Source organism: Ursus americanus, chromosome 14 (genome assembly GCF_024610735.1).
Source record: "Ursus americanus isolate L20-20 chromosome 14, mUrsAme1.1.p, whole genome shotgun sequence".
In the NCBI taxonomy this organism is placed as follows: domain Eukaryota; kingdom Metazoa; phylum Chordata; class Mammalia; order Carnivora; family Ursidae; genus Ursus; species Ursus americanus.
In genome coordinates this window covers 33,112,439-33,139,538 of record NC_142140.1, presented here as the reverse complement: position 1 = coordinate 33,139,538, position 27,100 = coordinate 33,112,439, and the positions used below count along the sequence as shown (strand labels likewise).

At 35.6% G+C, this 27,100-nt stretch overlaps 1 protein-coding gene across 5 annotated transcripts in view; it reads right to left on the bottom strand.

Moving 5' to 3' along the window:
• Positions 1–26,491, bottom strand: part of TASOR (transcription activation suppressor) — a 48,300-nt gene extending 21,809 nt beyond the window's left edge. For 3 of the 5 annotated variants that reach the window (XM_045807377.2, XM_045807379.2, XM_087866948.1), the window contains exons 1-11: positions 25,886–26,357; positions 17,831–17,976; positions 16,329–16,421; positions 15,597–15,669; positions 15,071–15,162; positions 14,451–14,612; positions 12,007–12,131; positions 10,256–10,287; positions 9,405–9,510; positions 8,293–8,396; positions 8,110–8,213 (exon numbers count right to left, since the gene is read on the bottom strand). In XM_045807377.2, the coding sequence (XP_045663333.2) occupies positions 8,110–8,213; positions 8,293–8,396; positions 9,405–9,510; positions 10,256–10,287; positions 12,007–12,131; positions 14,451–14,612; positions 15,071–15,162; positions 15,597–15,669; positions 16,329–16,421; positions 17,831–17,976; positions 25,886–26,219 (1,371 nt within the window). In that variant the 5' untranslated portion in view covers positions 26,220–26,357. Of the gene's footprint in view, positions 1–8,109; positions 8,214–8,292; positions 8,397–9,404; positions 9,511–10,255; positions 10,288–12,006; positions 12,132–14,450; positions 14,613–15,070; positions 15,163–15,596; positions 15,670–16,328; positions 16,422–17,830; positions 17,977–25,885 lie in introns of all 5 variants that reach the window. The other 2 variants (XM_045807376.2, XM_045807378.2) reach the window with 1 other exon arrangement.
• Between the last annotated feature and the right edge of the window lie 609 nt (positions 26,492–27,100).

The window sequence follows — 27,100 nt, the reverse complement described above, 5'->3', positions numbered from 1 at the left end:
ACAGAAAAACTAAATAAAATAAATCTTAAAAAAACAAAAATGTGTTAAAAATATAAAACAGCAAGCTCACAACCTAGGAGGAAATAAGCTACCTGAAGTGAGATTTAGCAGAAACAATAGATTCCAACACCCAAGGACTCCAAATTGAAATTATCAGATGAAATATATAAAACAACAGGTTATGAGCTGCTTAAAGAAATAACGGGTAGAACTGAAAACATGTTCACACAAAAACTGGTACACAAATGTTCATAGCAGCTTATCTGTAACAGCCAAAGAATGGAAGCAATTGATGAATGGACAAAATGTGGTATCATCCATACAAAGAAAATACTGTTCAGCCACGAAAAGGAATGAAGTACTAATACGTGCTACAACATGGGATGAACCTTAAAAATATTATGCTAAGAGGGATGACTGTGTGGCTCAGTCAGTTGAGCGACCGACTCTTGGTTTCGGCTGAGGTCATGGATCCCATGGGTCGTGAGATCGAGCCCCATGTAGGACCCTCCATGCTCAGCGAGGAGTCTACTTGAAGATTCTCTCTCTGCCCCTCCCCCCTTAAATAAATAAATTTGAAAAAAAAAAAAAAAAAGTATTACACTAAGTGAAAGAAGCCAGGCACATACTGCATGATTCCACTTATATAAAATGTCTAAAATAAACAAGTCCATAAAGAAAGAAGTAGATTCATAATTACTAGGGACTGGAGGAGAACAAATAAGGAGTGTATGCTTAATGGGTGTGAGGTTTCTCTCTGGGGTGATCAAAATGTTCTGAAAATAGATAGTGGTGATGGCTGCACAACACCTGAATCTACTAAAAAATCACTGTAAAGTGTACACTTAAAAATGTATTTTGATAAAAAAAAAACACCAAGGAATATCAGAATATAACCTCTACCTCCTATAACAGTACCTGGCACATGACAGGTACTCAGTAAGTATTTCTGAAATAATTACAAAGAATCTGTCTTTAAAAAAAAAAAGAAAGAAAGAAAAGACCAGGCAGACCTCAAGAACAATTAAATATAACTTTTAGAAATCAAAAATATATGAAATTAGAAACTCAATGAATGAATTAAACAGCAAAACAGACACAGCTAAAGACAGAATTTGTAAACTAGAAGACAGTCATGATGAAATTAGTCAGAATGCAGCACACAGAGAAACAAGTGGATATAAACACAAAAGGTCACAGACATCAAGTACAAAATGAAAAGATCTGACATACGATGCTCTAGGGTCCTAGACAGTTTAAACAGAATGAAGGAGAAATATAATCAGATAATAACTAACTGTATAACAGAAATGAATATGTAAACCCAGATACGAAAGAATATACGCCAAGCTGGATAAACAAGAAATCTACACCTAGGTATGTAATTGCAAAACACCAAAGGTTAAGATTAAAAAAGCAGCCAGAAAAAAGACGACGACCTACAAAGGAATAATAATTAGACTAAGAACTGACCTCTCAACAAAAATAGAAACCAGAAGATACTGTAATAACAGCTGAAGTGTTAAGAGAAAGTAGCTGTCAACACAGAATTATGCACCCAGGATTTAACCATTAAGGAATACACTTTTTTTTTCCTTTGGGCAAATCTACCAGGAGGGCATGTTCAAAAATTGCCCAAAGTCAGTTTTTAGATCAAGTATCAACAAATTTCCAATCACCACCTGTTCTGATGATAACATAATTAAATTAGAAAAAAATTAAAAAGTAATATATTTGGAAATTTAAAAACAATCCTCTATATCATCGTTAAAATAGAAATCACAAAGGAAACTAAAAAATACTAAGAACTGAATAATAAAACATTAAAAGTTGTGGAATGCAACTAAAGCAGTGGTTGGAACTCAAAATTCACTGGCCATTTTTCCAACTTCCAAAGAAGGCAGAAATAACAAACTGAACCATCCAAAGGTGGAAGTTAATCAAACTAACAGCTAAAATTAGTAAAAGATTAAAACAAAGATATAACAGAAGGCTGAAACTGTAATTTGATTCTTAAGACTAATAAAATAGATAAACCTCTGGTGAGTGACTAAACAGGGAAAACAAAATGAAAATATTTTCATGTAATACTGATCACAGCAGCTATTAAGAAACTATATAAATGAGCTTTGCAATAAACACAAACACACAGAAGAAATGGACAATTTCCTAAAAACCAAAAAAACCATATGTCCGAACTTAACCAAGAAAAAATAGAAAGCCTGAAAAATTCAACTCTTAAATAGAATCAGTACTTTAAAGTCATCCATAAATGAAAGAAGACGGTTTTGCAGTTTAGTGCTAGCCAACATCCAAAAAATAGATCATTTTAATCATATATATATCCATCTTTTGTAAAATGAGGAATACTACCTAATTCAATTCTGAGAAACTAGTAGAATGTTGATATAAAAACTAGACAAGGACAATATGAGAAAGAAAGATTACAGGTCAATCTCACTCATTATCACAGATAAAAATTTCTATACAAAACACACAGACCAAACCATGCATTTCAAGAAGGAAAAAAAAAGCAGAGTTGGTGGGGTTGTTTTGTTTTGTTTTGTTTTGTTTAAAGTAGGCTCCACGCTGGTGGGGCTCAAACTCATGACCATGAGATCAAGACCTGAGCCGAGATCCTGAGCCACCCAGCTGCCACTGGAGTTAGTGTTCTTAATCAGCAACACAAATACAGTTTGATACTGGAAAAAGATAAAATAGAATTCATCTTGTAAGTCTATAGGATAAACTCTGCATGTAATGGTTCACTTATGTGTCAACTTGACTGGGCCACAGGGTGTCCAAATATTTCGTCAAATTTTATTCTGGCTTCTTCTGAGAGCATTTTTGGATGAGGTTAACGTATAAGCTCTCCTAAGAATCTCCAGCTTCCTGAATGCAAATCTTGGAACTTTTTAGCCTCCATATTTGTGTGAGCCAATTCTTTATAATAATTTCTTTCTATATATGTACATCCTACTAGTTCTGTTCCTCTGGAGAACCCTAATACAGTAATATTCCAAGTTACTATCTTGATAAATGCCACCTCCAAAAGCGTTTTAATAAATTCAAAACCCATCATGGTTAAAAAAATAACGAAAATTTTTAAACTGATAAAGAGATCTGTGAAAACCTACTGCAAACTTCCTACCTAGTGGTTAATGTCAGACATGTTCTTTTGAAAATCAAAAAGACAAGAGAATGCATACAACTACCACTTTTATTCAACATTATACTAGAGATCCTAGATTACACAGTAATACAAGAAAGAGAAATAAAAAGCTTAGGGACTAAAGACGAAAAAAAACAAAACAATGTTGCTCCCAGACAATAAAGTCTATACAGCAATCCCAAATAATGTATAAAAAAGAACAAATTATTTAAATTTCATACACTGATCTAAAATAAAAATCAATATATAAATGTCAATTACATTTTTATATACACAACAAACAGAAAATGTACTGAAATGGAAAATATTATTTATAATGGCATCAAAAACAGTAAGATGCCTGCGGATAAACTGAACAAAAACTAAGCAAGATGAGTATCCAGAAAATTATGAAACTCTATTAAAAGAATACCCTAAAGGAGTAAAAAGATAATTTTGTTCATGGATAAGACAATATCACAAAAGACATCTATTTTCCCAAATTTGTTCTACAGATTTAATAAAATTCCAATTTAAAAATCCCAATAGGGTTTTTTGGGGGCAAAGAAGGGGTCGGGAGGGGGAACCTTAGAAGTTGATTCTAAAATTTTTTTTAAAAAGCAAAGCTGAGGGGCGCCTGGGTGGCTCAGTCATCAAGCGTCTGCCTTCGGCTCAGGGCGTGATCCCGGAGTCCCGGGATCGAGCCCCACATCAGGCTCCTCCGCCGGGAGCCTGCTTCTTCCTCTCCCACTCCCCCTGCTTGTGTTCCCTCTCTCGCTGGCTGTCTCTAGCTCTGTCAAATGAATAAATAAAATCTTAAAAAAAAAAAAAAAAAAAAAGCAAAGCTGAAACTTAAATTTTGAAAAAAACTAAATCTCATATAGCAAAACACGCCTAAAACGGATGAAAAAAGTGGGGCAGTTGGCCCTACCTCCTATCAAAGCTTCTTAGTCGAGAAAGGCGGGACTATTCAATAAATGGTTCAGAACAACTTGTTACTCATTTTGGGGAAAAGTGAAGTTGGATTCCTACATTATATAACACAAAAAAAAACCACACAGGCAAAATCATAACACATTCACAAGAAAACACATTCACAAGAAAACAGGCAAAATCATAACACATTCACAAGAAAACCTATAGGATCTAGGGGGTAAGTAAAGATTTCTTAAAGTCACAAACAGTGCTTAATACTCAGGCAGATAAAAATTACATTAAGAACATCTGTTCTTCAAAAAAACACCACGATTAAAGTAAAAAGGCAAGCACAGATTATGAAAAAAACTTCTAGCACCAAAATATATATAAAATTCCTCAAATTAGTAAGAAAACACAAGCCACTCAAAGGAAAAATAGACAAATGAACACTAAACAAAAACGAAAGGATGATCAACTCATTTCAGGAAAATACAGGCTAAAATCACATTACAATATAATTTATAACTACCAGACTGGTAAGATTTTGCCACAATCTGACTGTACCAGTGACTGTGTGAATTAAGGAGAACTTCCTGGTAGTAGGGGATATAAATTGGTACACTTAAAACAATATCACCTTATCTTGTAAAGCCAGTCATGTGTTTATGTTATGATTCAATAATTCTACTTATAGATAATAAATCTAATAAACTAGATATATACACAAGAGAAGAAATTCTTGTATATGTACATCAGGAGATATATAGAATGTTCACATCAGAAATAACATTCAAATTTAGGGACATCCATCATTTTCCTTTACATTAAGTTAGTTTTAAGAATTACTTACTTATTCCCTACCAAAAGAGAGCTCAACATAATTTTACTTACATTATAAATCTCCCTGTGAGAAAATAAAATTTCCCTAGATTTCTCAGTGCTCCTCCCCTAAAACTAGCCTTCTGATACACAGAAAAGTAAACATAAAGATAGGGAATGTTTGCTTTCACATCCCCCAGAAATATTTTGCTCCTCACGTATTTTCAGAATTACATCTGTAGCCAATTATCTAAGTAACTGCTCTAATCGAAAAGGATAATTAAATTTCCCTTATCTCCCTGAGAGTGCCAAGTGAGTACACCAAGACGGCCAAGAGGTTATAGTACAGATTAGTTTCTATGTTAAGCTTCAAGGTGCCAGGAAGACTTAAGTATTTTATATTTCAAGGATGAATGAGTCCCAGAAACTGAGAGATGTCTTTAGGTCCCAGAGGGCTAAGTGGCTCCTGAAGAGATTTTATTTATTTACTACAGGGTTGGAGTTAATATTCATCCCATTTTCAAGAAGAACTTTCCAGGAAGGGAGGGAGATAGTGGCCTCCTTCAATAAACCGGGGGGGGGGGGGGGTAGTTGGGATAGGCCGGTGTTGGGTATTAAGGAGGGCACGTATTGCATGGTGCACTGGGAGTTATATGCAAATATTGAATCATGGAACATTACATCAAAAACTAAGGATATATTGTATGGTGACTAACATAACATAACAAAAAATTATTATAAAAAAATAAAAATAAAAAAATAAAGAAAAACCATTTTCCCTCATCTTTTGCCTGTGGAATGTCCAGCTACTTGCATAGGATAACTGACCTGTCTTTCCTTGGGTTGCCCTAAGGTTAAGGACTAGGGCAAAGGAAGGCTAATATATTACTGTGAGGTATTCATTAAATCTCTGATCCATAACACTTTGTGTACATATTCAAGATAAAATTATTGAGAACGCAACAGTTCTCAATGCATGTTCCATAATCATTAGAGCTATGAAGAAAGTAGCTATAATTAGAATAATTCCCACTGAGGTTTGTAGGAAAAGGTATAGCTACACAAAATACCTAGGGTCCATTAGATTCAGGTAGTGTATCCTTGTGGAATGATCATGCCCTCTAAGACACAGAATCTTACTTTATTTCTTAATTCTGGGAAAACCTAGTCCTCCAAGAACCTCATATAGTATTTGCTCAAGTGAAGAGTAAAATACCAGTATCTTCCTATCCTGATTCTCACTACTAGAAATGGAACAGATACTACAATTTTCTGATAAACTCCTCATTGTCAAGACTCAATACTCCGTTTCTGAAATGCAAGAACCAAACAGATTTGGATAACCCATTATCTCATCATATCCAAACTACTATCTAAACTTTCACTTTCTGAGCTCTGGAATTAAATAGATTTTGATCATGACGAATAGTTATATTTCAGAAGAAAACAAGAAATGTAAATATAAAAGTATATTCATATATAGTCAGGGTGCATGTGTGTGTATGTTCGTGTTCTAAGATGCCTAGCCCAAAGATTTCTAGTTGGTTAGTCAAAAAGTTATTGTTAGGGGCACCTGGGTGGCTCAGTCGTTAAGTGTCTGCCTTCAGCTCAGGTCATGATCCCAGCATTCTGGGATCGAGCCCCGCCTCGGGCTCCCTGCTCAGCGGGAAGCCTGCTTTTCCCTCTCCCACTCCCCCTTGCTTGTGTTTCCTCTCTCGCTGCCTCTCTGTCAAATAAATTAATAAAATCTTAAGAAAAAAAAGTTATTGTTAGGGGCGCCTGGGTGGCTCAGTAGGTTAAGCATTTGCCTTCGGCTCAGGTCATGATCCCAGGGTGCTAAGAATCAAGCCCCACACAGGGCTCCCTGCTCAGTGGAGAGCTTGCTTCTCCCTCTCCCTCTGCCCCTCCCCCTGCTTGTGCTCCTGGTCTGTCAGATAAATAAATAAAATCTAAAAAAAAAAAAAAAGAAAAGTTACTGTTAGGTGTCTACCAATTCCTAAGTGTATAAACTCTGCCTTAAGTTCTGTACATAATTTGACTCTTTCACCCATAAACATACACATATACAATGAAATTCTACAAAGCCATTAAAAATGCAATTGCAAGTTCTGAAAATCATTGATACTAATCTCCATTTGACTACCTGGAAATTGAGGCTCAACAAAGTAAGGAGTAAAAGGAAGTCAACTGCTGAAAAACTCGTATCACATGGCATACTTGTGCAAAAAACTTCTTCCCCTCTCTACTGAAATGTTCCATCAACATTTAAATACGAGCCCCTCTCCTCTGTAACCACTTCCTCCCCTTCAGCTAAACTACACATTATAGCATGTATTCATTTTCTGTTCATTCCTGAACTCATTACCACTGATGCCTGACTTAATCCCTCTATCCAAACTCAGTAAAATCAGTTTCTATTAAAATTTGATACTATCTAGTAAAGATCTCTTAGATCATCTCTTATATCATCATTCTCATCTTTCTCCTCCAACCCACTATCACCCTTTAATGTAATGCTAGTTTCCTGCTTCATCTCCCCTCTTCAATTCATTCTCTACAGAGTAACCAAATAAATTTCCAAAACACAGATGTGATCATGTCACACACACAATCAAAACGTCATGCTACTTCCTTTAAAACCCAAGAGCTCTTAGGATTACATCCAAACTTCCAAACATTTGAACACTGCCTACATAACACTGCAGGACACAGCCCCCTACACACTTTTCTAGCCTCGTGTCCTACCACTGTCTCTCAACTACTCTCGTGTTGTTCCTTTATCTCTTTTCAACCTAACCAAGCATCTTGTTCTTTCTGAATCTTCAAATATGGCACCGTCTCTACAGGAACAAACCATATCTATCTAAGGAACTTCATTTATCACTATATAATCCTGAAGAATAGTCTCCTTATCTCATTTTTTACTGAAGTATACACCTGCATAAGTAAATGGTATTCAATAAATATCTGTTGTCACAATCACAAAATACAATAAAGATATTTCATGGGGAAGACTGCCTTGCAGAAGGACTAGTGTCACGGCTAAAATAAAAGGACTACCAATGGCCATAGTAAAACTGTTTGCTAAATAGTAGCAACAAAGACAGAGAACTAATGGTACTTTCAAAGGCAAAAATGAAGTAAACTGAAATAATATGATCACTTATTCAAATGCTTGTTTCTAAGGGAGAATGAGGAACATTTTAAAACCTTTCACTCACAAGTTTTTCTTTCTCTAGTTTTTGTAGTAAACTCTCCATGTTACTTCCAATTCTTGTTTTTTCTACAACTTCATAAAGGCTGCAATACATTCCATTCTTCAAAACTGACATAAGAAAAAATACATAGTAAATATTCAAATCAAATCTGCTTTTTATATATTTTAATAAAATTAAATTACTCACCTTCACTTGGACCTAAGTATGTTTCCTTATAAAACAGCGCTGGAGGGATTTTCTGTTTCAGATGATCAATACTCATAACCGTTTCAACATCTAACTTTTCAGGACTGAAAGAAAATTGAAAAAGCATGTTTGCCCCACCTGTATGTTTAATTCTAGCAATGTTATTTCCTCCCCTCCCCTGCCCACATGAGGATCTTGGTGGAAAGCAGAAGAGCACACTTATTAATATGTAATTGATTCTAAAGCGGATTTGATATGGGAAGTCCAGATATATACAGAAATAGAAAGCCTGGCAGTATCACCAACCACCCATCTTTAAGCCAGAAGCTAATCCTTTTTTTTTTTTTTTTTAAAGATTTTATTTCTTTATTAGACAGAGATGGAGACAGCCAGCAAGAGAGGGAACACAAACAGGGGGAGTAGGAGAGGAAGAAGCAGGCTCATAGCAGAGGAGCCTGACGTGGGGCTCGATCCCATAACGCTGGGATCACGCCCTGAGCCGAAGGCAGACGCCCAACCACTGTGCCACCCAGGCGCCCCCAGAAGTTAATCCTACACACCAATTTTACTAAACCAAAAAGAATAAAAGGCTGTCCTTTTATTAAAGACAATTCAAGTATGAACTGTTAAAGTAAACTTCAAACATTTATGAAGGCCCATAATATTTACTGTGGTGGTAGCAAAAGATCATTCTAGACCTTTCTATCCCAATATATGCTGCACAGGACTGAAAACAGTCTATAACTTTTAACTTAACTCACCACATCAAAGCCGTTTCCAACAAAGAACTGATAACTTTTAAGTCTACCATGTTCAAATTGCTAACATAATTAGGATAAAACTTTGAAAAATCACTTTTAAAATTTAAAATCACTCAGAAAGTTTTATGCCATAAATGTGTATGAATATTTAGCCCACTCTCAAACCAAGACAGTAAAGTAGAGGGCTCATTTTGCCAACTAAGTCTCCCAAGTTATCAATTTTTTAAACAAATTGACATTTATATTCTTTTGGACCGAAGTAAAATTTAAATATAAGAATAAAAAGCAAAAGAAGAAACTGAATAATTAGCAACCATTAATTGTTATTTTCTTGTAATATAACATACTTACAGCTTGATAGGCAAAAAAGCACGAGTGGCTGATCTCAGAGAAATATAACACAAAAGCTTTCCTTTATTTAAAAGTTGTCCTTTCCACAAGGTGTAGTTAAATTTATCTAAATAGAAAGAGTAACAACACAATTCAGCCACTGGCAGCCCAGAAGTAAATGTATGTTTACTAGATAGAAATAAGGGAAACACATCTAGAAACGTTTAAGTAGAAGAACAGCAACAACAAAAAACAAAATGAACAAAAAACACCCATGACATTTTTATTTATAAGAGAGTTCAAGCATTAGGATTTTTGTTTTAGTATCTTTTCCCTTGCAGAGTTATTCTAGCTGCAAAAAATAACAAATTTATTTGTCTTCATATCAGAAAGTTGAAAAGCAAAGACAATACATTTACTGCCCTCTTATTTCCCCCAAAGGAGACTATATTAAATCCAGTTAACTACATGAATTCCTATAGCATCTCATACCTTCTACTCACTCTTTTCATTGTGGAGAAACTTGATGACAGAAAATGTCAGTATTGCTTTTAATCTTCTTTAGGTCTTATAAATCCTAAACCTCTAAATACAATATTTTAAAAGCTGAGTTGTGAAGCTTATTTTTTACATTTATCAAAGTGCTAAAATCCTTTGGTCTATTCATAGTATCAGCAGCTTCCAAAAGAGACCTTATGCTTCAACAACCAACAACCAAATGTTGAAGCTACATCATAACATGGCCTCACCTCCTTTATCAGACTTTGCAGATTTTTGTTCATTATAAAAATAAAGCAAAACACTAATTTTTTACTATATGTACTTATTTTTTCAATTTATGGAACTAAAGGAAAGAAATAAAAGAATCTTACCTGTGTTTCTATCTGCATTGAAACTGTTTGATCTATAAATAAAAAACAAAAAAAGAAAAACATTACTGATTGGTAACAAGAAAGTTAACATTCAGGACCTTGACAAAAGTGCTATTTTTAATAGTATAATGTACAAGAAAATTAAGTCCTTCATCCAAGTAGGAAGAACATATTTATTAGCTACTTACTACAACATTTAATAGATCCAAGTCTACATGAAGAAAACACTTGGCTCAAATTACCATATCTGTCCAAATTTACGGGAGCTTTTTCCCAAAAATAGTCATCAGGAGATAACAGAGTTCATTAAAGTCTCTGTGAATTACTTTATTTTGGTGATGAGATTTGAAGAAATTGCCTCAATATATATTTAGACCTATTCATTAAATATTAAATGTTTAATATTAAATTAAATATTAAATATTAAATCTATTCAATAAATACTTACCAAGCTCCTATAATTTATCAGGCACAGTTTTAGGTAACAGGATTACCAAGATGAACAAAACCCTGCCTTCACAGAGTTCACAATCTCATGAAGAGGACAGACAACAATAAAAAATTAAGTATCTAATTTACCTGATGATGGTTTTAAGTGCTATGGAGAAAAAGACAAAGCAACTAAGGGTATGGGGTTAAAATTAAAATCATGGAAGACCTTGCTGATAAAAGACACCTTTAAGGAGAGATCTGATAAAAGTGTTAAATATAAATGATGCTGCTAATTGGGAAAAGAGAACAGCAAATGCAGAAGCCCTGTGGCAGAAACGTTCATGGCAGCATTCAAGGTACAGCCAAGGATGTTCAATCAATGCTCATTTTAAATGATACGGAGATCAAAAGATGGTATCAAAGAAGAGGCAAAGAAAATTAGCAGTTACTATTCCTGGAGGTATGACCTCATAATTAAGTGCTGGGTGTCTTTTAAAGATTACTGTTGAATGGCACTATTGTAACTATATCATGGAAGTCATATATACACAGCCACAAGAAAAATGAACAAGTGTCTGGATATCGTATGAATTGCTACTTATGGCTATGGATGGATGGTTACCAGGGTTATTTGCTGACACAAAAAAAGTGTGCTGGATCTCAAACAACTTAAATGAAGACATTAGTTGATCTGGAAAACCAATGAAAAAATTGACCTCAAAAATGTATATACTTCATGAAATGTGGCTTTTTAAAACAGTATTTCTAAATCAATAGGTATCAATTTTACCAACCTTTTTCTGGAATCACCACATGGGAAAAAAATAAGGGAAACTGCTTTGTATTTGGTCACTTTACATTAGCGCTTATAAGAAATCACCAGTGGTACTCAATTCACTAAAAATCAGAATCCCTTAGAAGCTTTTAAAATTACCAATGCCTAGACTCCTTAAAAAACGTTTCATTTCTTAATTGGTTTGAGGTGGGACTGGATCATCTTTCATGAAGTTCCCCAATGTTAGGAGAGCTAATACACAAAATTTCACTTTTAAAAACTGCATTTTACTCAACTATGCAAACCTTCAGTATCAAGAAAAAAAGGGTCAACTGGTGAGGTGTAAGTAAACTTTAGTTTTTATTTCCACATAAATTATGTTCTTCACACTGACCTTTTAAAAGTCATCATGAATACTCATGCATCTAATTAACCACAAGGTAAGAAAAAAAAAAGGGAAGAAAACAAAGTGTTCCTCCTAATTCAGTAGTGCAGGACATGTAAAATAATATTCTGGATGATGTCTAAAACTCCTGAGTCTTACCTTGATGAAGGCACAAACTTCGGAGTTTGTATATCATCTTTGTAAGTAAAAGACACAACCGCATATGGACACACATGTCTTGGTCTTCGCCTGAGTTCATCAAAGCTATACTCATAAAAATAATACTAAAAATAAGAAAATGCAAAATTAACTTCTGTAAGAAGACAAGATGTACACAGTAGAATCTTTATTTGCCTGATTTTTCAGAAATATAACACCATTTAAAAGTACCTCTAACAGAAACTATCTTTAAGCACTGCTTGTCAATTTATTTAAAATAATTTGTACTTTATATTCATTTTATGATATAAAATATTCTGCTTCTCTATCTATCTTAGTTGCACTAATAGGTACTCTAAAAGCTTACTTCTGAAAAGCTGACTGCTGGGAATGTGCAACAAATTTCCTCATAAAAATGTTATAAATGGACATTTGTAAGCTCCCAAGTCAGCCCAAAAAGTCAATTTGATATAAAAAAGTAAATTGCTAAGGACACAATCTCAACCAAATCTAGCATTTTGTTCATTCTTTTTTTTTTTTTTTTAAAGATTTTATTTATTTGAGAGAGAGAGAAAATGAATGAGAGAGAAAGCACAAGCTGGGTGGTGGGGAGAGACAGAAGGAGAAGCAGACTCCCTGATGAGCAGGGACCCAGATGTGAGGCTTGATCAAGGACCATGGATCGTGACCTGAGCCGAAGGCAGATGCTTAACCGACTGAGCCACCCAGGTGCCCCTGTTCGTTATTTCAAAAGAAAAACATTATTGGTTCCAACTGCAGACCAAGCAGCAAAGAGGAAGTGGAAGAGATTATGAACACTGGTGACAAAGGTAGCTAATTCTCTTCGTACTACCCATCTGCCTCTCCCCTTCACCTACCGACAACATTCATTAGGGTTTTGTGACTTGCAGAATAGTGATTTTCATTAAAAAGAATGCCCTAGTTTATAAACAAAGCATTGTCCTTCAAAGTCCATTTATTCCCTTGGGAAACTACTGATTCCAATAATGTTGCTACTGCTCTAAAAATGCCTGGAAATTTTGGAAACATCAAGATAGTTTACAAGTTCTGTTAGAAAAACCTAATACTTTAAAAAAAGGCGGGGGGGAGAAAAAGCTACTGCTGCCTTCTGCAACTATTGTCCACAAGGTCATCAACTGGGCCAGCTCAGATGACTTTGGTGAATATAATTTTTGCTAAAAGCCCCCAACAATATGTCTTGTCCATTCAGAGTCTTCAAAAAAGGGGGCAATTATACTTGAATTTTGAAAAAAAGTTTCACTTACAAATGAGTGTTAAAAAAAAAAGGAACAAGAATAAATCTTTTTATATATATAAATAAAGATTAAAGAAAGAAAAAAAGAACATCTCCAGGGGGGTTAGCATACCACACCTTTTCCCATACAGTCCATTTGGCTATATACATTTTTTACACACTTGTTAAAAAAAATAATTCATTACTTTATACAGTAGTCCCCCCCCAATATATGCAGTTTTGCTTTCCAGTTTCAGCTTCTGTGGTCAACTATAGTCCAGAAGCAGATGGTCAGACAAATGGTCAGAAGGTCAACAGTAGCCTAACACTATGTCATAGTGCCTACGTCATTCGCCTCACTTCATCTCATCATGTAGGCATTTTATCATCTCACATCATTACAAGGGTGAATACGGCACAATGAGATTTTGAGAGACACCACATAACTTTATAGTATAATTGTTCTAACTTATTATTCTTGTGATTAATCTCTTACTGTGCCTAATTTATAAATTAAACTTAATCACAGCAATGCAGGTATAGGAAAAACATAATACATACAGAGCTCAGTACTATCCATGGTTTCAGGCATCCACTGGGAGCCTTGGAACGTACCCCTGAGGATAAGGGGGGACTACCGCAGTCAAACATCATATAAAAACATAATGACTAAAATTTGGCAAATATACACTTTTTTACTGTATATCAATTGTATCTGAATAAAGCTTAAAATTTAATTGTTTGCATCTTATAAAAATGTTGATTAAAATAAATATCTATCAAATCAATAGTATAAAATTACCTGAATAAGATAATTCAAGGGGCTTCAACTTTACCTTAAAGGATGAGTAGTATTTTATTAAGCAGGAGATCTTTCTAGGCCAGAATCTAGGTCAAGAGAAGCCAAGGCTTCAATATGAAATGAGGTGTGTTGAGGGCAGTGACCATACAAAATACCAGGTTGGAAGAAATCTCAATATTACTCTGTAAGTCTAGGGAGCCATGGTATGTTTCTCAGATGTCTTGAAAACACTGAACAAACAGTAGTGAGAAACACTCTGGTAGTGTTATATGGAAACCAGAGGTTAGACTGGTGTGGTGGCAGAAGGTACAGAAAGGGAAACAATTTAAATGATTTGGTGACAAACAGATACGAAGTCGTAACACTGAAATGAATCCAGGCACCTACCTGAGTAAGCTCATAGGCTCTGTAAGCCAAAAGTGATGTAACTCTATTGGCATTCTTTGACACGTGACATTCGTGTTTTGGTGTTGGGTCCAAAGCACTTTTATTTAATATAGATTCCAAACTTTTTACACCCATGGGGTCATATATACTCTTTATTTTGCCCTAAAACAGACAAAACCTTTTAAGTCCACCTAAACTTAATTATTGACTATATGACGTTACAACATACTTCTTCAAATATAGATCACCTATGACAACAGTTCTTTCCTTTAATATCTGGTAACACTCAACACCTTTTACCAACGTTGAAGCAGTAAAAAAGACAACCATGGGGGAAAAAAAAAGTGCTGTTCGAATTTGCTTATCAATAAAGAAATAAAAATTTTATTTACAACACCGTTCACTAGCCTAAATGACATTATCAACATATTACCCTCTTCATTCTTTTCTTTGGAAAGAAATCAAATAGATCAAAGATGGCAAGCCACTCTTGAAAATATCTTTATATACTAAACTAAGCAAGGGCTGATTTTAAGTTAATCAAACTCCTAAAGACAGGGCCAACTAAAATCCAAATCAAATGTTGTCCTTGATATATGAAATTTAAACGTTAAAATTACCTTCATTATTTTAAAAATAATGACATCGCCCACCGTCCCAGCTTCCAAAGGATTAGCTTGTAATAAATCAGCATACCTAGAAAGATAGATACCTAGTGAAGAGGGAAAAATTAAAGAATTTGAATAAGGGCACAAATACAAAAAAGAAAATCCAAACATTTATCCTAATGATAAAAGATAAAAGGTATGACACCTTTTTAAAAAAATGTAATAACAGTAAAGACAGCTGATATTTAACCAAGACAGAAACAACAAAAATAACCCCCCCGAAACATGAAACTAACCAAATTTCTCAAAATCACCAGGACTAGACTGACTTTAAAAAAAAAAAAGAGAGAGAGAGAGAGAGAGATAATCTTTGATCAATTTGAGTCAGAAACAAAGGGTAAAACTGGTTTCACATTGTAGAACCTGAAACTATCCTCCTTTTCTGGGAATATGACAAGACATACATCAATTTAATGCAGCAAAATTAAATAATATATGTTTAAATGGCAATTCAATAGATTAAAAAAAAAAAGATTACCCATGGAAGGACTGCCAAGAATTGTTATTTTGGACTGGCCCACCTGTAATCCTTTTTCACATATGCTTTGAACCTAAATAAACAAAACACTTCATCTCACCATCATAATACATTAAAAACATGAAAAGATAATTTGCAAACTTGCTCTAAATAAAACCCAAGCTTCTAAACTATGTTAAGTTCTGCATTACAGAAATTTTATATATATGATAGTTTATGATTAAATATCAATGTGAAACTGGCTTATGCTTCCAATGTAACCATAGCTTGAATCCATTTTTTGTTTATACTAGGTGTGACAGACAGTCAGAATTCATGCCACCCACGTATATAAACATCCCCTTTTAGAGAGAATTAGAACTGGCAAAATATTTAAATAAAAATTCCACCTAAACGTCTTCAATTGAAGGAGAAAAAATAGTTCCCAGCATATATAACTAACAATATAGAAGATAATCTTATTTTAATAAAGGGAAAATTATTCATTATCAAGCACATCCTAGGGAAAGAAAACAGGTTTGGTCAGAGAAAAAATAAGCATATTTGAAAAACAAATTACATCACAATGAAATACCCTGCCCTACTAAATCATTTCTTCCATTTATACACCATATCATTTACACTAACTTATAAAATACTACTTTATAATTATAAAGTGTATTGTTACATTGCAAAACTAGTAACTTACAATGGAAACATCCTCAAACTGTTTTGTATAAAGAGTTCACTCACCTGGTATCGATCAACCATAAGAAATGCATAGGATTCTGAAAGTTCTTTATCTAAACGACCGTCAAACTTCAGTTCTCTTCGCTTTTCTGTGAACTAAATGAAATTAAATCTATAACAACTCCTTAGTATGTGATTATGTCTTTCAAGCTAAGAGCTTCAGTAATTTTATTCCTAAGAAATCCCAAATGTAACCAAAGTAGAAATTATCTTTTCTCTCCCTGTAATTTCTGTGCTTCAATTTTTTCATTATAATTAGCTCTTTACCTCATAATAATCAAATAGGCATCTAGTGTTTATCAATTTTAGCTAAATTTCTACTAAAGTTTTACCACATCCCAACTCTCCCACAGATTTTTAAGTTCATGTTTTAGTTACCTTTGCATCTCTCAGTTTACTTAACATGATGCACTGCATACAGTAGGTGGTTTAATCAATCTCTACTGAATGACCAACTTTTGGACTATAAACTCAATTAGGAAACGGAAAAGGTTTCATTTCTTTATATCTACAGTCTCAACGCCAACTATTTATGACATGCTCCATACATACTGCCAGGATAAAAAAGCGACTTTGTCTAAGTATAACTAAACTGCAAGTCACCCAAAACTGACTCTCACTTTTAGATACAAGCGAATAGCTATACACTCAAAATATGGAGCTAACACCTAATAGATTTATATGCAGTATTCAGGCCATTACTGATGTTCAGTATTCAGTAATATGATTAATCAATCATTAGACTAAATTTTCATAGAAAATTAATAAATAACCCCTACCATACCATGAAACCACATCAAACTATCAGGGTTTTAATTTTCTTGGGGAGCCAGTAACTTCACGGATTCCTTCAAAATTCAACTCTGGCAGCACTGGGTTAACCAACTCACAACGTACAGAATTAATAGTACTTCATGTGCATTAGGAAGCAATAATCACATAAAATATTTCTAAACATCTCATTTATATTCCCTCAGAACTATGCATTCTGGCTTTTCCTAAAAATATTCTAATTTGTACATGAAAATACTTTGTTTACACTTTTTCACTAACAATTTCTACTAGTGATATTAAGAGAATTCAACTAGTAGACAATAATTGGGGAAAAAATTTAGCATATCCTAAAAAATACATACATTGGATTTCATTAATTATCTTCCAATTTAGACATAATATAGATTACAGATTTCATTTAATTAATATGCACTTAAAAGAGCAAAGGGCCTTATAAATTTATAATTAAGCCATTATACAATAAGCTATTCCTATGCTTAAGATTCATTTTTAGTAAGTTATTTCACATAATTGAACATTAACTTATCTGAACAGATAAACAGTGCTATATCAACAATATTTAGAAAAAAGATGTCATTTAAAACTTGTTTTCCTTTCCATAATTTGGCTTTCCTAAAGACTAGCATTTTTAAAGAAAAGGAACATAAAACAACTTCGAGGCTATTAACTGGTTCCGAAGAATCTTACAATAAGCACAATTTAAAACATACCTCTTTCTCCAAAAGTTCATTATGTATCAAGCAAGCACGTTTGTAGTTAAAATTTGTAACTGAGGTTGGTTCAAGGTAAGATGAATGGAGAATATTTAGAACATCTTCAAATTCTCGAGAGCCTGCAGTTAATGGCTGAAAAAGTGCTAAAAAAAAAAAATAATAATAATTTTAACATTATTCCATCTTAAATGTAGTCTCTTAAATTTTGTGGGTTTACTATAACTTAAGTGAAGTTGAAAAAAGGCATCAAGGCTATCTTATTTTGTGATATTCTAAAGAGACATTTATTAATTCACTGAAGAAAAATTAACAATCAGTTGCCCACATTGACCAGTTCCTTCAGCAATGAGCATCTGGCACTACAGATGCAGACAAGAGGTTACAATTTTGCAAACCTTAAGAATGCTATATTAGGCAACCTAAATTGCTTTACGACTTTCATAACAAGGAACCTGTGCATATTCTCAACTTGTCTCCACTCCTATCTTATGTTACACTGAAATAGTATGTCTAGGACCATTTATTTCAGCAAACTAAATGCTTACAGCATAAATGACTGTATAAAAACATTTAAGACACTTAGGTGTCTATAAAATTCTTCTATCTGGTTTTTAGTACTAAAGTTAGAATAAAATATGCTATATCCTTTGGCTTCTTGTATTACCAACATAAAGCAGAACATTTATTATGAAAGTTTAGTGAAATGGAAAGATGTAGAGCTTTGGAGTCAAGCCTGGACACAAATATCAAATCAAGAATTTATTAGCTTTGTGGGAGAGCCTGGGTAAATCAACCAAAAATAAGCTCAGTTCTCTCATCTGTAAAGAACTCTGGTTATCCTAATAACCACGAAATTCTACATTCCACACGAGACAACACATGGAAAAAGCTCTAAGCACAGCATCCAGTATAAAGACAATAATACTGTTTATCCCCCCCGCCACAACTATTCCACATCCCCATTTAATTTTTAAAATACTTAAAGTCAAATACCTGATTTGTTCTTGGACCAGTGGATTACTGGTCTAATAATTTCGAATTTCCACTTTACACATGAAATAGTTTAACTAATAAATTTCAAAAGTCTGCACATATAAATGTTCCCCAAACCAAAAAAGGAACCACTTATATTTCACTGTATACAGAAGTATCCATAGAACTTATGTTATACTGTATTACCTTAACTTCTTTTGAGACACTATTTCTAAAGAGTCAATAAATGTCACAGTCAAAATACTTTTAGGCTACTACTAAAAACAGCATTCTCCTTGTACATATTCTTAAAGATTAGTACTAGAGAGCAGCTAATAAAGTTTACTGTACTTTCTATACATGGTATTTGGCTTTAAAGGACATGATGTCAAATGACATATCCATCCATCCACTTACCACACTATGTATATATTACAAACATGTCTGTAAAAATGTAACATTCAATAACAAAATGTATATAAACAGTTCCTACTACTTTGGGATCCCACACTAAAACAAAGAAATAAAGCCAACACAGTTATGATGCAATAGACACTAGGGGTAAGCAGGGGGGGGAAATCACTCAAAAGAACATACTATTAAACACAAAATGTGTCCTAAAATCAAATTTGTAGATGAATATATTCAATAATCTATTGATTGTTAAGGTCCACAAGAACAAGGACTGTATCTACTTTGTTCACTACTCTATCTTTAAGCATTGGCCCTAAGTAAGTTGAATAAATAGATAAATTAGTAAAGAAAATAAGAATAAACTTTGTCAAAGATTTTTTAAAAAACTGAATACAAATATATTCTACAACTACCAAAGTATCACTGCTATCATCTTAAATCTCACAAATTCAACAATCCAGTAATATGTAAAGCAAGATGAAAGCGTAAAAGAGGAAATACACCCTTATTCAAATCTGTTTTACAGAATGTGGTAAGAAAAAACATCTTTGTCACTGTTCCCAACAAAGTTGGGAAAAACTTGGCAAGGAAAACAGCATGTGGAATAGTCTTTACAGGCTTTCACATCCAAAATGGGTTAAGTATAATTTTAAAAATTGAGTTTTATGCAGGAATGATTTTTGTTTCTCACAAAGTGACTTCAGACATCTAAAATACTCCCCCCAAAAGTACCATATGGCTTTAAACTTCTATGAAATTTTACACGCCTACATAAATTATTTTCCTTAGTTAAGCTGTCCCAACACTACTTTCACCATTGATCTCATCATTAATGAAAAATTAAATCATATAAATTTATATAGAAATTAACATCCTAATTCTCAGAGAAGTACTAAACAGTTGTTTTACTCCAAAATTTGTCCTACGGTCATGTCAAATGTACTCAAGCAGGCTGCCGGGGCGGGGGGGGGGGGGGGCAACTGTAGATGAAAATATAGAAAAAATGCCTGTGTCCTAGGTATTTTATATTTCAAATGACTCTGCTGGCTTTACTACTTAGGCTAGTTATCATTTTTTTCCCCTCCCAGTTATCATTTCTACAAAAATAATGTTGTAACTATTTTCAAGGATTTCAAGTCAATGTGCTGGTAATAATTAGAAATTTAACAAGTTTATGTTCCGAATGTACATTCCCTAGTGGCCTATTTTGTACTTAATAATCCTCTTAACACTGAACATCCTTTGGTCACTTCTCTTAAAGAGAACACATATATATCATAATCTTAATTATGGATCATTATTTGGGGCAATAATAAACAACCCTGTGACTATCCAAATGGGGAACACAACACTTTTTGTATTATTTCACTTAAGAAAGTAATACATTTTTCTCTGGATTCTGACAATTACTGAATTGTCAGTATGTCAGTACTAATCATTAGTACGTCATTGTTACTACTCAGATACTAGACTAAGTGCTTTACATGCATTACCTCATTTAATCATTAGAACCATCCTATGAAGTTCAATTACACCCATTCTACAAATGAACCTAATAGCTAACAGCTAATGTGGCCAAATTTACACAGTTAATGAATAGGGCAGGTAGGATTCAAATTCAGGCCGCTTAGCTCCAAATCTTGTATCCTGAGGTCTAAGTAAAAGATTTATGTATGTGTACACAAGAGCTGAAACTAATCATTACAGAGTGGAAAAATAAAATCGTGTCCTCATTTTAGACCAAGAAATCATATAGAAGACTTAGACCTAGGAAACTGGGTATAAAAGGAAAAGAACTTGATGTCCAGGATTATGCTCTTTCTACCTTACGTGGCTTCTGTCAGAGAACTCTTTTTTCTCATTTTAATGCATTTAACAGAACCAAAAGCCATCACACACTCTTTTTTGGTTTATAAAGGTTAACAGTAATAACAATAGTTCCTCCACACATTAAGAAACATAATTTTGCTTATTTATAGGATTTCTATCAAATACATGTCAGACACATGGCTGATGAGTCAACTTACGTAATTCACAAAGTTTCCTTATTGACAAAATTGATCAGATGTTTTATGGGACTGAACAGCAGAGTTACAAAGACACTAGGAGATTTATAATTCAGACAAGGAAAATGATTATATCACAGAATTAGAACTAGAATTCAAGTCTCCTGACTCCATATTATCAATACTATCAATAGAGTATTTTTTTAATAACTGGTAGCATATAAAACATATTCAATTTAATGTTATATTTAAACAGTGGGAATAGACATAAAACTTAGGTCATGAAACAGATTGGTTCCTTAGTTCAAGGAACATTTTTTTCAATTACTTTTACCAATTTACTTAGTTCAATGTCATGTATTAAGATGCGTATATGTAAAACAAAAAAAATCATATATACATATATGTAAAAACAAGCTAACTTTTAAAATAAAAGACCACTGTTACCAAAACATACAAATAAGACAACGTGAACTTACCACATTCCAATTTAAGTAACTAATTCGTGGAAGAAAAGGAAACAGCCAAGAGTGGGCTGTGAATCATGTGTGTTCTGTAATTCTCTGAATCCATCCGACACCTACTGGTATTGATTAAAATACAACAACTATCCATGTTCCTTTCAATAACTTACATGAAAGATTTTAAAAATCATTTTTCTTCAATCTAATAAAATTGTTACAGACATAATACTTTAGGAATGGAGGTTTCATCTCTAAATCAAGATTGATCATAATGGGGTGCCTGGGTGGCTCAGTCGGTTAAGCGTCTGCCTTTGGCTCAGGTCATGATCCTGGGGTCCTGGGATCAACCCCATCATAGGGCTCCCTGCTCAGTAGGAAGTCTGCTTTTCCCTCTCTCTCTGCCCCTCCCCTACCTGCTGGTGCGCACGCTCTAACAAATAAAATCTTTAAATAAATAAATAAAACATAGGGCAGAATTAAGAATGAATATGCTGGCAGAGAATAGACAGACAAGTACAAATACAAAACTGTTGACTTTTTCTGGCCTGGGGCATAAGTCAAAGAAAATTTTACTACTATTACTTAGAATGTATATACACCTATCAAATGTTTTATATGGATGACTGGATTCTGCCTATACTTCCCTGGTTACTTCTACGTAGGGAAATCTACGGTACTTAGAACCCAATCATCCATATATAACTACTGAAACACCATGCAAATATCCTTTAAGGATACTTTGCCCCAGAGTCTTCAAAAAGACAATTGCAAATTTTGTGGGAAAAGATTGGTCTTGGGGAGGAGAATTAGCCATTGATTATGCTGGACTAGACCAGTATGGATGCAGGTACATGAGTAGTCTTACGCCCTACAGAAAACATCAACCAATAAACACTTTCCAGAAAGTGAATCATCACTATTTCGTTTCCCAAGAACTTTGCAGGGAAAAATTATATCAAATTGCCAATTTTAATTTGCTTTTAATGACTTATAGTATTAGATTTTAAAGTAAAAAAAGGCAAGAGTGAAACATCTACTGACAAAATGCAATTGTACAATTTGGTTAAATGTAAGAACAGTGCCTCTTTACACTACAGAAAATAGCCCACCAATAAACATCACAACGTACATCATCAAAGAGTAAATTTCACCCTTCCAGTCAACAGTTACGTCACTTAATGTCACTACTGATTAAATGTGTTAATTTCATAATAAACGTTTCTGATTTTCAAAATACCCCAGAGATGAAGATGTACTAAATATTTCTAAATATAACAGAGGTTAAAAAAATTTTTAATAAATCAGATCAAAAGCTAACAAAAACACTTATATTACAAAAAAAGAAGTCTTGCTAGTTTGAGTAGTGTTAAGTACTATATACCTAAGTTCAAATTCCAACTCTTCCTTTTACTAGCTGTATGACCTTGAGCAAGTTATGTGTCTTCTGATCACTTCGGTTTCCTCATCTGTAAAATGGGAATAATACCTACTACATAGAACTGTTGAGATTTAGTTAATACATGTAAATTGCTTTAAACAATGCCAACAACTTACTAATAAGCACTATAAAGTGTTTGCCAATATTATTAATTAGAACGGCAGTATTCTGGATGTTATGCTATTGTCAAAACCAAAAAAAGAACTTGGGAGTCAGAAAGTTACAGTCACACAGTATTTAAGGTACCAAAAATAATCGAGTCATAACGTTAAATTTCACTGGAAAAGCACAGTCACAAGCAAAGGTCTGCCATATTAAAATATGAATGCAAACGAATCTTTGATACTGAAAGGTTCAGAGGTATCTACTGAAAATGATCTAATATTCCTAATAAATGACTCATATGACCACAACTAATATCTGGCCAAATCCTGTACATAAAGTGATACCTTTCAAGAGGTGATTTGGGGATGAAGTGTGAAACTAGCAGCACCTGCTGCACTATTTCTGATAAAGCATTTTTTTTAAATAATAAAAAGTTCAATTTTTCTATTAAATTCTATCACCAAACACTATCTTCTTTCAGTTTGGACAGGATAAAGTCCACGGTGGTAAAATAGCTGCTTATTTAAGTTTTAAAAGCTCTATTTAAATCGTTACTGCATCATTTCAACAGCTGCCGCTTAGTGCATAAATTTTCACTAAACATGAAAAAAGTCCAGTGTGTTTTATTTTCCTTACCTATAACCTCCCTGACAAAACAAAAGTTGACAACCTTTTGCCTCTAAGTGAAAATAGAAAACATAAATTTTCCCCAAGGAGCATCAGACCCCGGGGGGAGAAAACAACTAGGTTTTAGATTTCCTAATTCTTCAATTATAGTCACTTTTAGTGTGTTTAAATAAAGCCTATTTTACAGCAACCTCTGGATTTACCTAATTAAAAAAACCACATGTAAACACAGTGCCTTTCAACATTTCCTGGTGACTTCCCTCATTTCAAACTATGAGGATTTCTACAACAATATTCTGGTCCTATCAAAAGTTAAAAGATGGTAAATCCATGGTTTACGGTGTACCATAAACCATATTCTTGGGTACTTAAACGAGAAAAAAAGAAAAACGAAAAAAAAATGGGCTTCAAAATTTTATCAAGCTAGGAACAAGAAAAAAGTTCAATCTCCCACCTCCTTACCATAGTCCACCTGAATGAACTTCCAACCTATTCTGACAATTGATAATTTAGGATGAACATCTAACTTTCCTCATATAGACTATATCATACATCTAAACTAAATAAACCGAAGAACTGACAGCCCTGACCTTTACAAGTATCCTCTTGAACTCTAAAATACATTAATTCACTTAAAAGATATTTCTAGAAACATTCCTCATGCTAGTGGACAAAGGTAACTTCATTTTTGTCAACATCGTTTCTCACACCATGGATTTCCTTGGTTTTGTCATCGAAATACAAATTAACACTTTGACTTTATTTGTATATTACTGATAAAAGGCTCTAAGGATTTCAGTTCAAATTAACACTTTGACTTTATTTGTATCTTACTGATAAAAGGCTGTAAGGATTTCAGTTGTGCAAATGGAGATGGTTAAGCACATGGAAAAAGGAAGCTCATGCTTAATTCAAGATTCCAAGTCTTTACTAAGATTTAAATTACAAATTAAAAAGCTTTCTGAAAAAAAAAAAATCCTATAATTTTCCAAAAACTAAAACACGAAAAGCTGAACCACGAAGTAAAACAAAAAGAAACTTTAAATTGACTAAATCCAGAGTATTCCAAATCACTGGATAGTCAAAAATAGTGTAACAGAAAACGGTAATACTAATTTTCATCTCCATTAGAAATGTGTCATAATATAGCATTAAGTCTTAAAAAGGTAAAAGTAGTTCATGTAACTGTTCCTATATTGGTTCCAAAATATAGACTGGCCTTTAAAAAAAAAACAAAACAGCAAAACAAAAAAAACTTAAGTTCTCTCGTCTGCAAGATCAAGTTGGGACTCTTGGGCATAAGCTAACTTCTATTTTTTTTCCACAGGGAAATTACTGCACCAAGAACCTACCTTCCCATTCTTCTCAAATACAAGAGAAAACATACTGAAGTTCGGATTGAAAGAGAGAGAGAGACCTACGTAATCTAACGCTTCAAAAACAAGGGGAAAAATCTACATGGAAATGAAGTGTGATGGAAAATACCAGTGTGCATGGATCACATCTAATGGAGATTTCTAAACAAGGGGAGACGCTGACATCGAGCAAATTTCAAGTAGACACTTAGAGCTGAAGAATTTCCAAAGGGAGCAGCACTTTTGGTCCTCTGAATGCAGTGGCCTTGGAGAAAGCCCCAGAATCCATGGCCACGGGCTATTTCCACAGTGAGACTTGTCAGAAGCATCCTTAGGAGGACACACCAGCTTCTGTGCCTTCAGGGGCTGGGAGGGAGGGGCGCCGAGCACCATCTTTCCTCTCTGGGAGCTGCAGCCTTACGGACAAGCTTCAAACCTGAGCTACTTCCAACTTCCACGGGGAGAGGGGGAGCGAGGGAGCGTGGTTCCACCGCTTTCCTCTCGCACCAGGCGCAGCAGCTGGGTGGCCGTGGCAGTGAGGGGAGAGGCGGCTGGCGCTGCATGCGTGTTTACGTGTCTCGGATGGGTGTGGGAAGAAGAAACAGAGAGGTTCTAATGAAAAGATGGAGGGGAGAGAGAAAGAGGGGTTGGGAGAAGAAGGGAAGCACCACCTTTCTTTTCTTTGCTCTTCCTGGGGATCTGAAAACTCCTCCTAACGGGTCTTTCGGGCTCTTCGGGGCCTTTGAGGAGAGCGGCCGCGCCCGCCTCAGACGAGTCCTGAGGCTGCTCGTGGCTGACGCTCGGGGCGGCCGAGGCCGCAGCGGTCTCCTCAGGCCCGGCGCCGCCGCCGGGCTCCGCGATGCTGAGGCCGCCGCCGCCGCCGCCATTTTGTGGGGAGGACTCAAGCTCCGGAAGCGCCTGCTTCATCTCGTCGTCTCCGCCGCCGCCACTTTCCCAGCTCGCGTCCGTCGGCGGAGAGGCCTCCGTCTCCCCAGCAGTCGCCATCGCGCCGGCGTGAGGAGCTCCGGGAAGCTTCTGCCGGCAAGGTCGGCGGGGGTGGGGGGAAGGGGCGACGGGCCGGCCTCGCCACCGAGCTGCTCTCAGCCCACCCACCCCCTTCCCCCCGTGGCCGCGGGCCCCGGTCCCGACCCAGCAGCCTCTCGGGGGCCCCAAAGCTGGCGCCCCAACCGTGCCGCCCGGGCCCAGGAGCCGCTCCTCGCTCGGGCAGTTCTTCTGCCGGCCCCCGCCACTCAACGTGCTCGCGTCGGGGCCGGGAGGGGGCGGGCCCGCCGCGGGCCGCTCCGCCAATGGAGTCGCGACGCCCGCCTCCGCGGGTGCGGATAGACGGCGCAGGGGGGCGGAGCCTCGGGGCGCCCGAGCCCGCCAAAAGGGGCGACGGCAACGCCCTGCGAATACCTCGACGCCGCGGCAGGCTTCAGGATGGACAGAGCTTGAGGCGAGCTGCAAGTTCCCGGACCGCTCCTGGCCAGCGCTGCAGGGGAGGGAGGTGCGCCTGGACCGGTCCCGCGAGGCCAGGCGTCGCCTATCGTAGTAAGATAACCCCTTTCTCCGCGCCCAAGTTTCGTCCGCCAAAAGAGGATTTAAGCAGTGGATGCCGGAGGAACCGAGCTCTGTGAAATATTTACGTGCATACGTGGGCCTGGAGAGGAGATAAGACAATGGACTACAGCGGTAACAACCTGAAAGCCTCCAGGCCTTGCGATCTGCCTTTCCCACCTGATCTTGCATCTTTACAATACATTCTCCCCGCCCCCTTTGATCCTAATGGGTTAGAACCAGAGGCACGCCTCCAGCCAGCAGTCAATACCTGGGATCCTTTAATGTGACTTCACAGCTTAGTGTGAACAGAATTTGGTTCTGGGGAG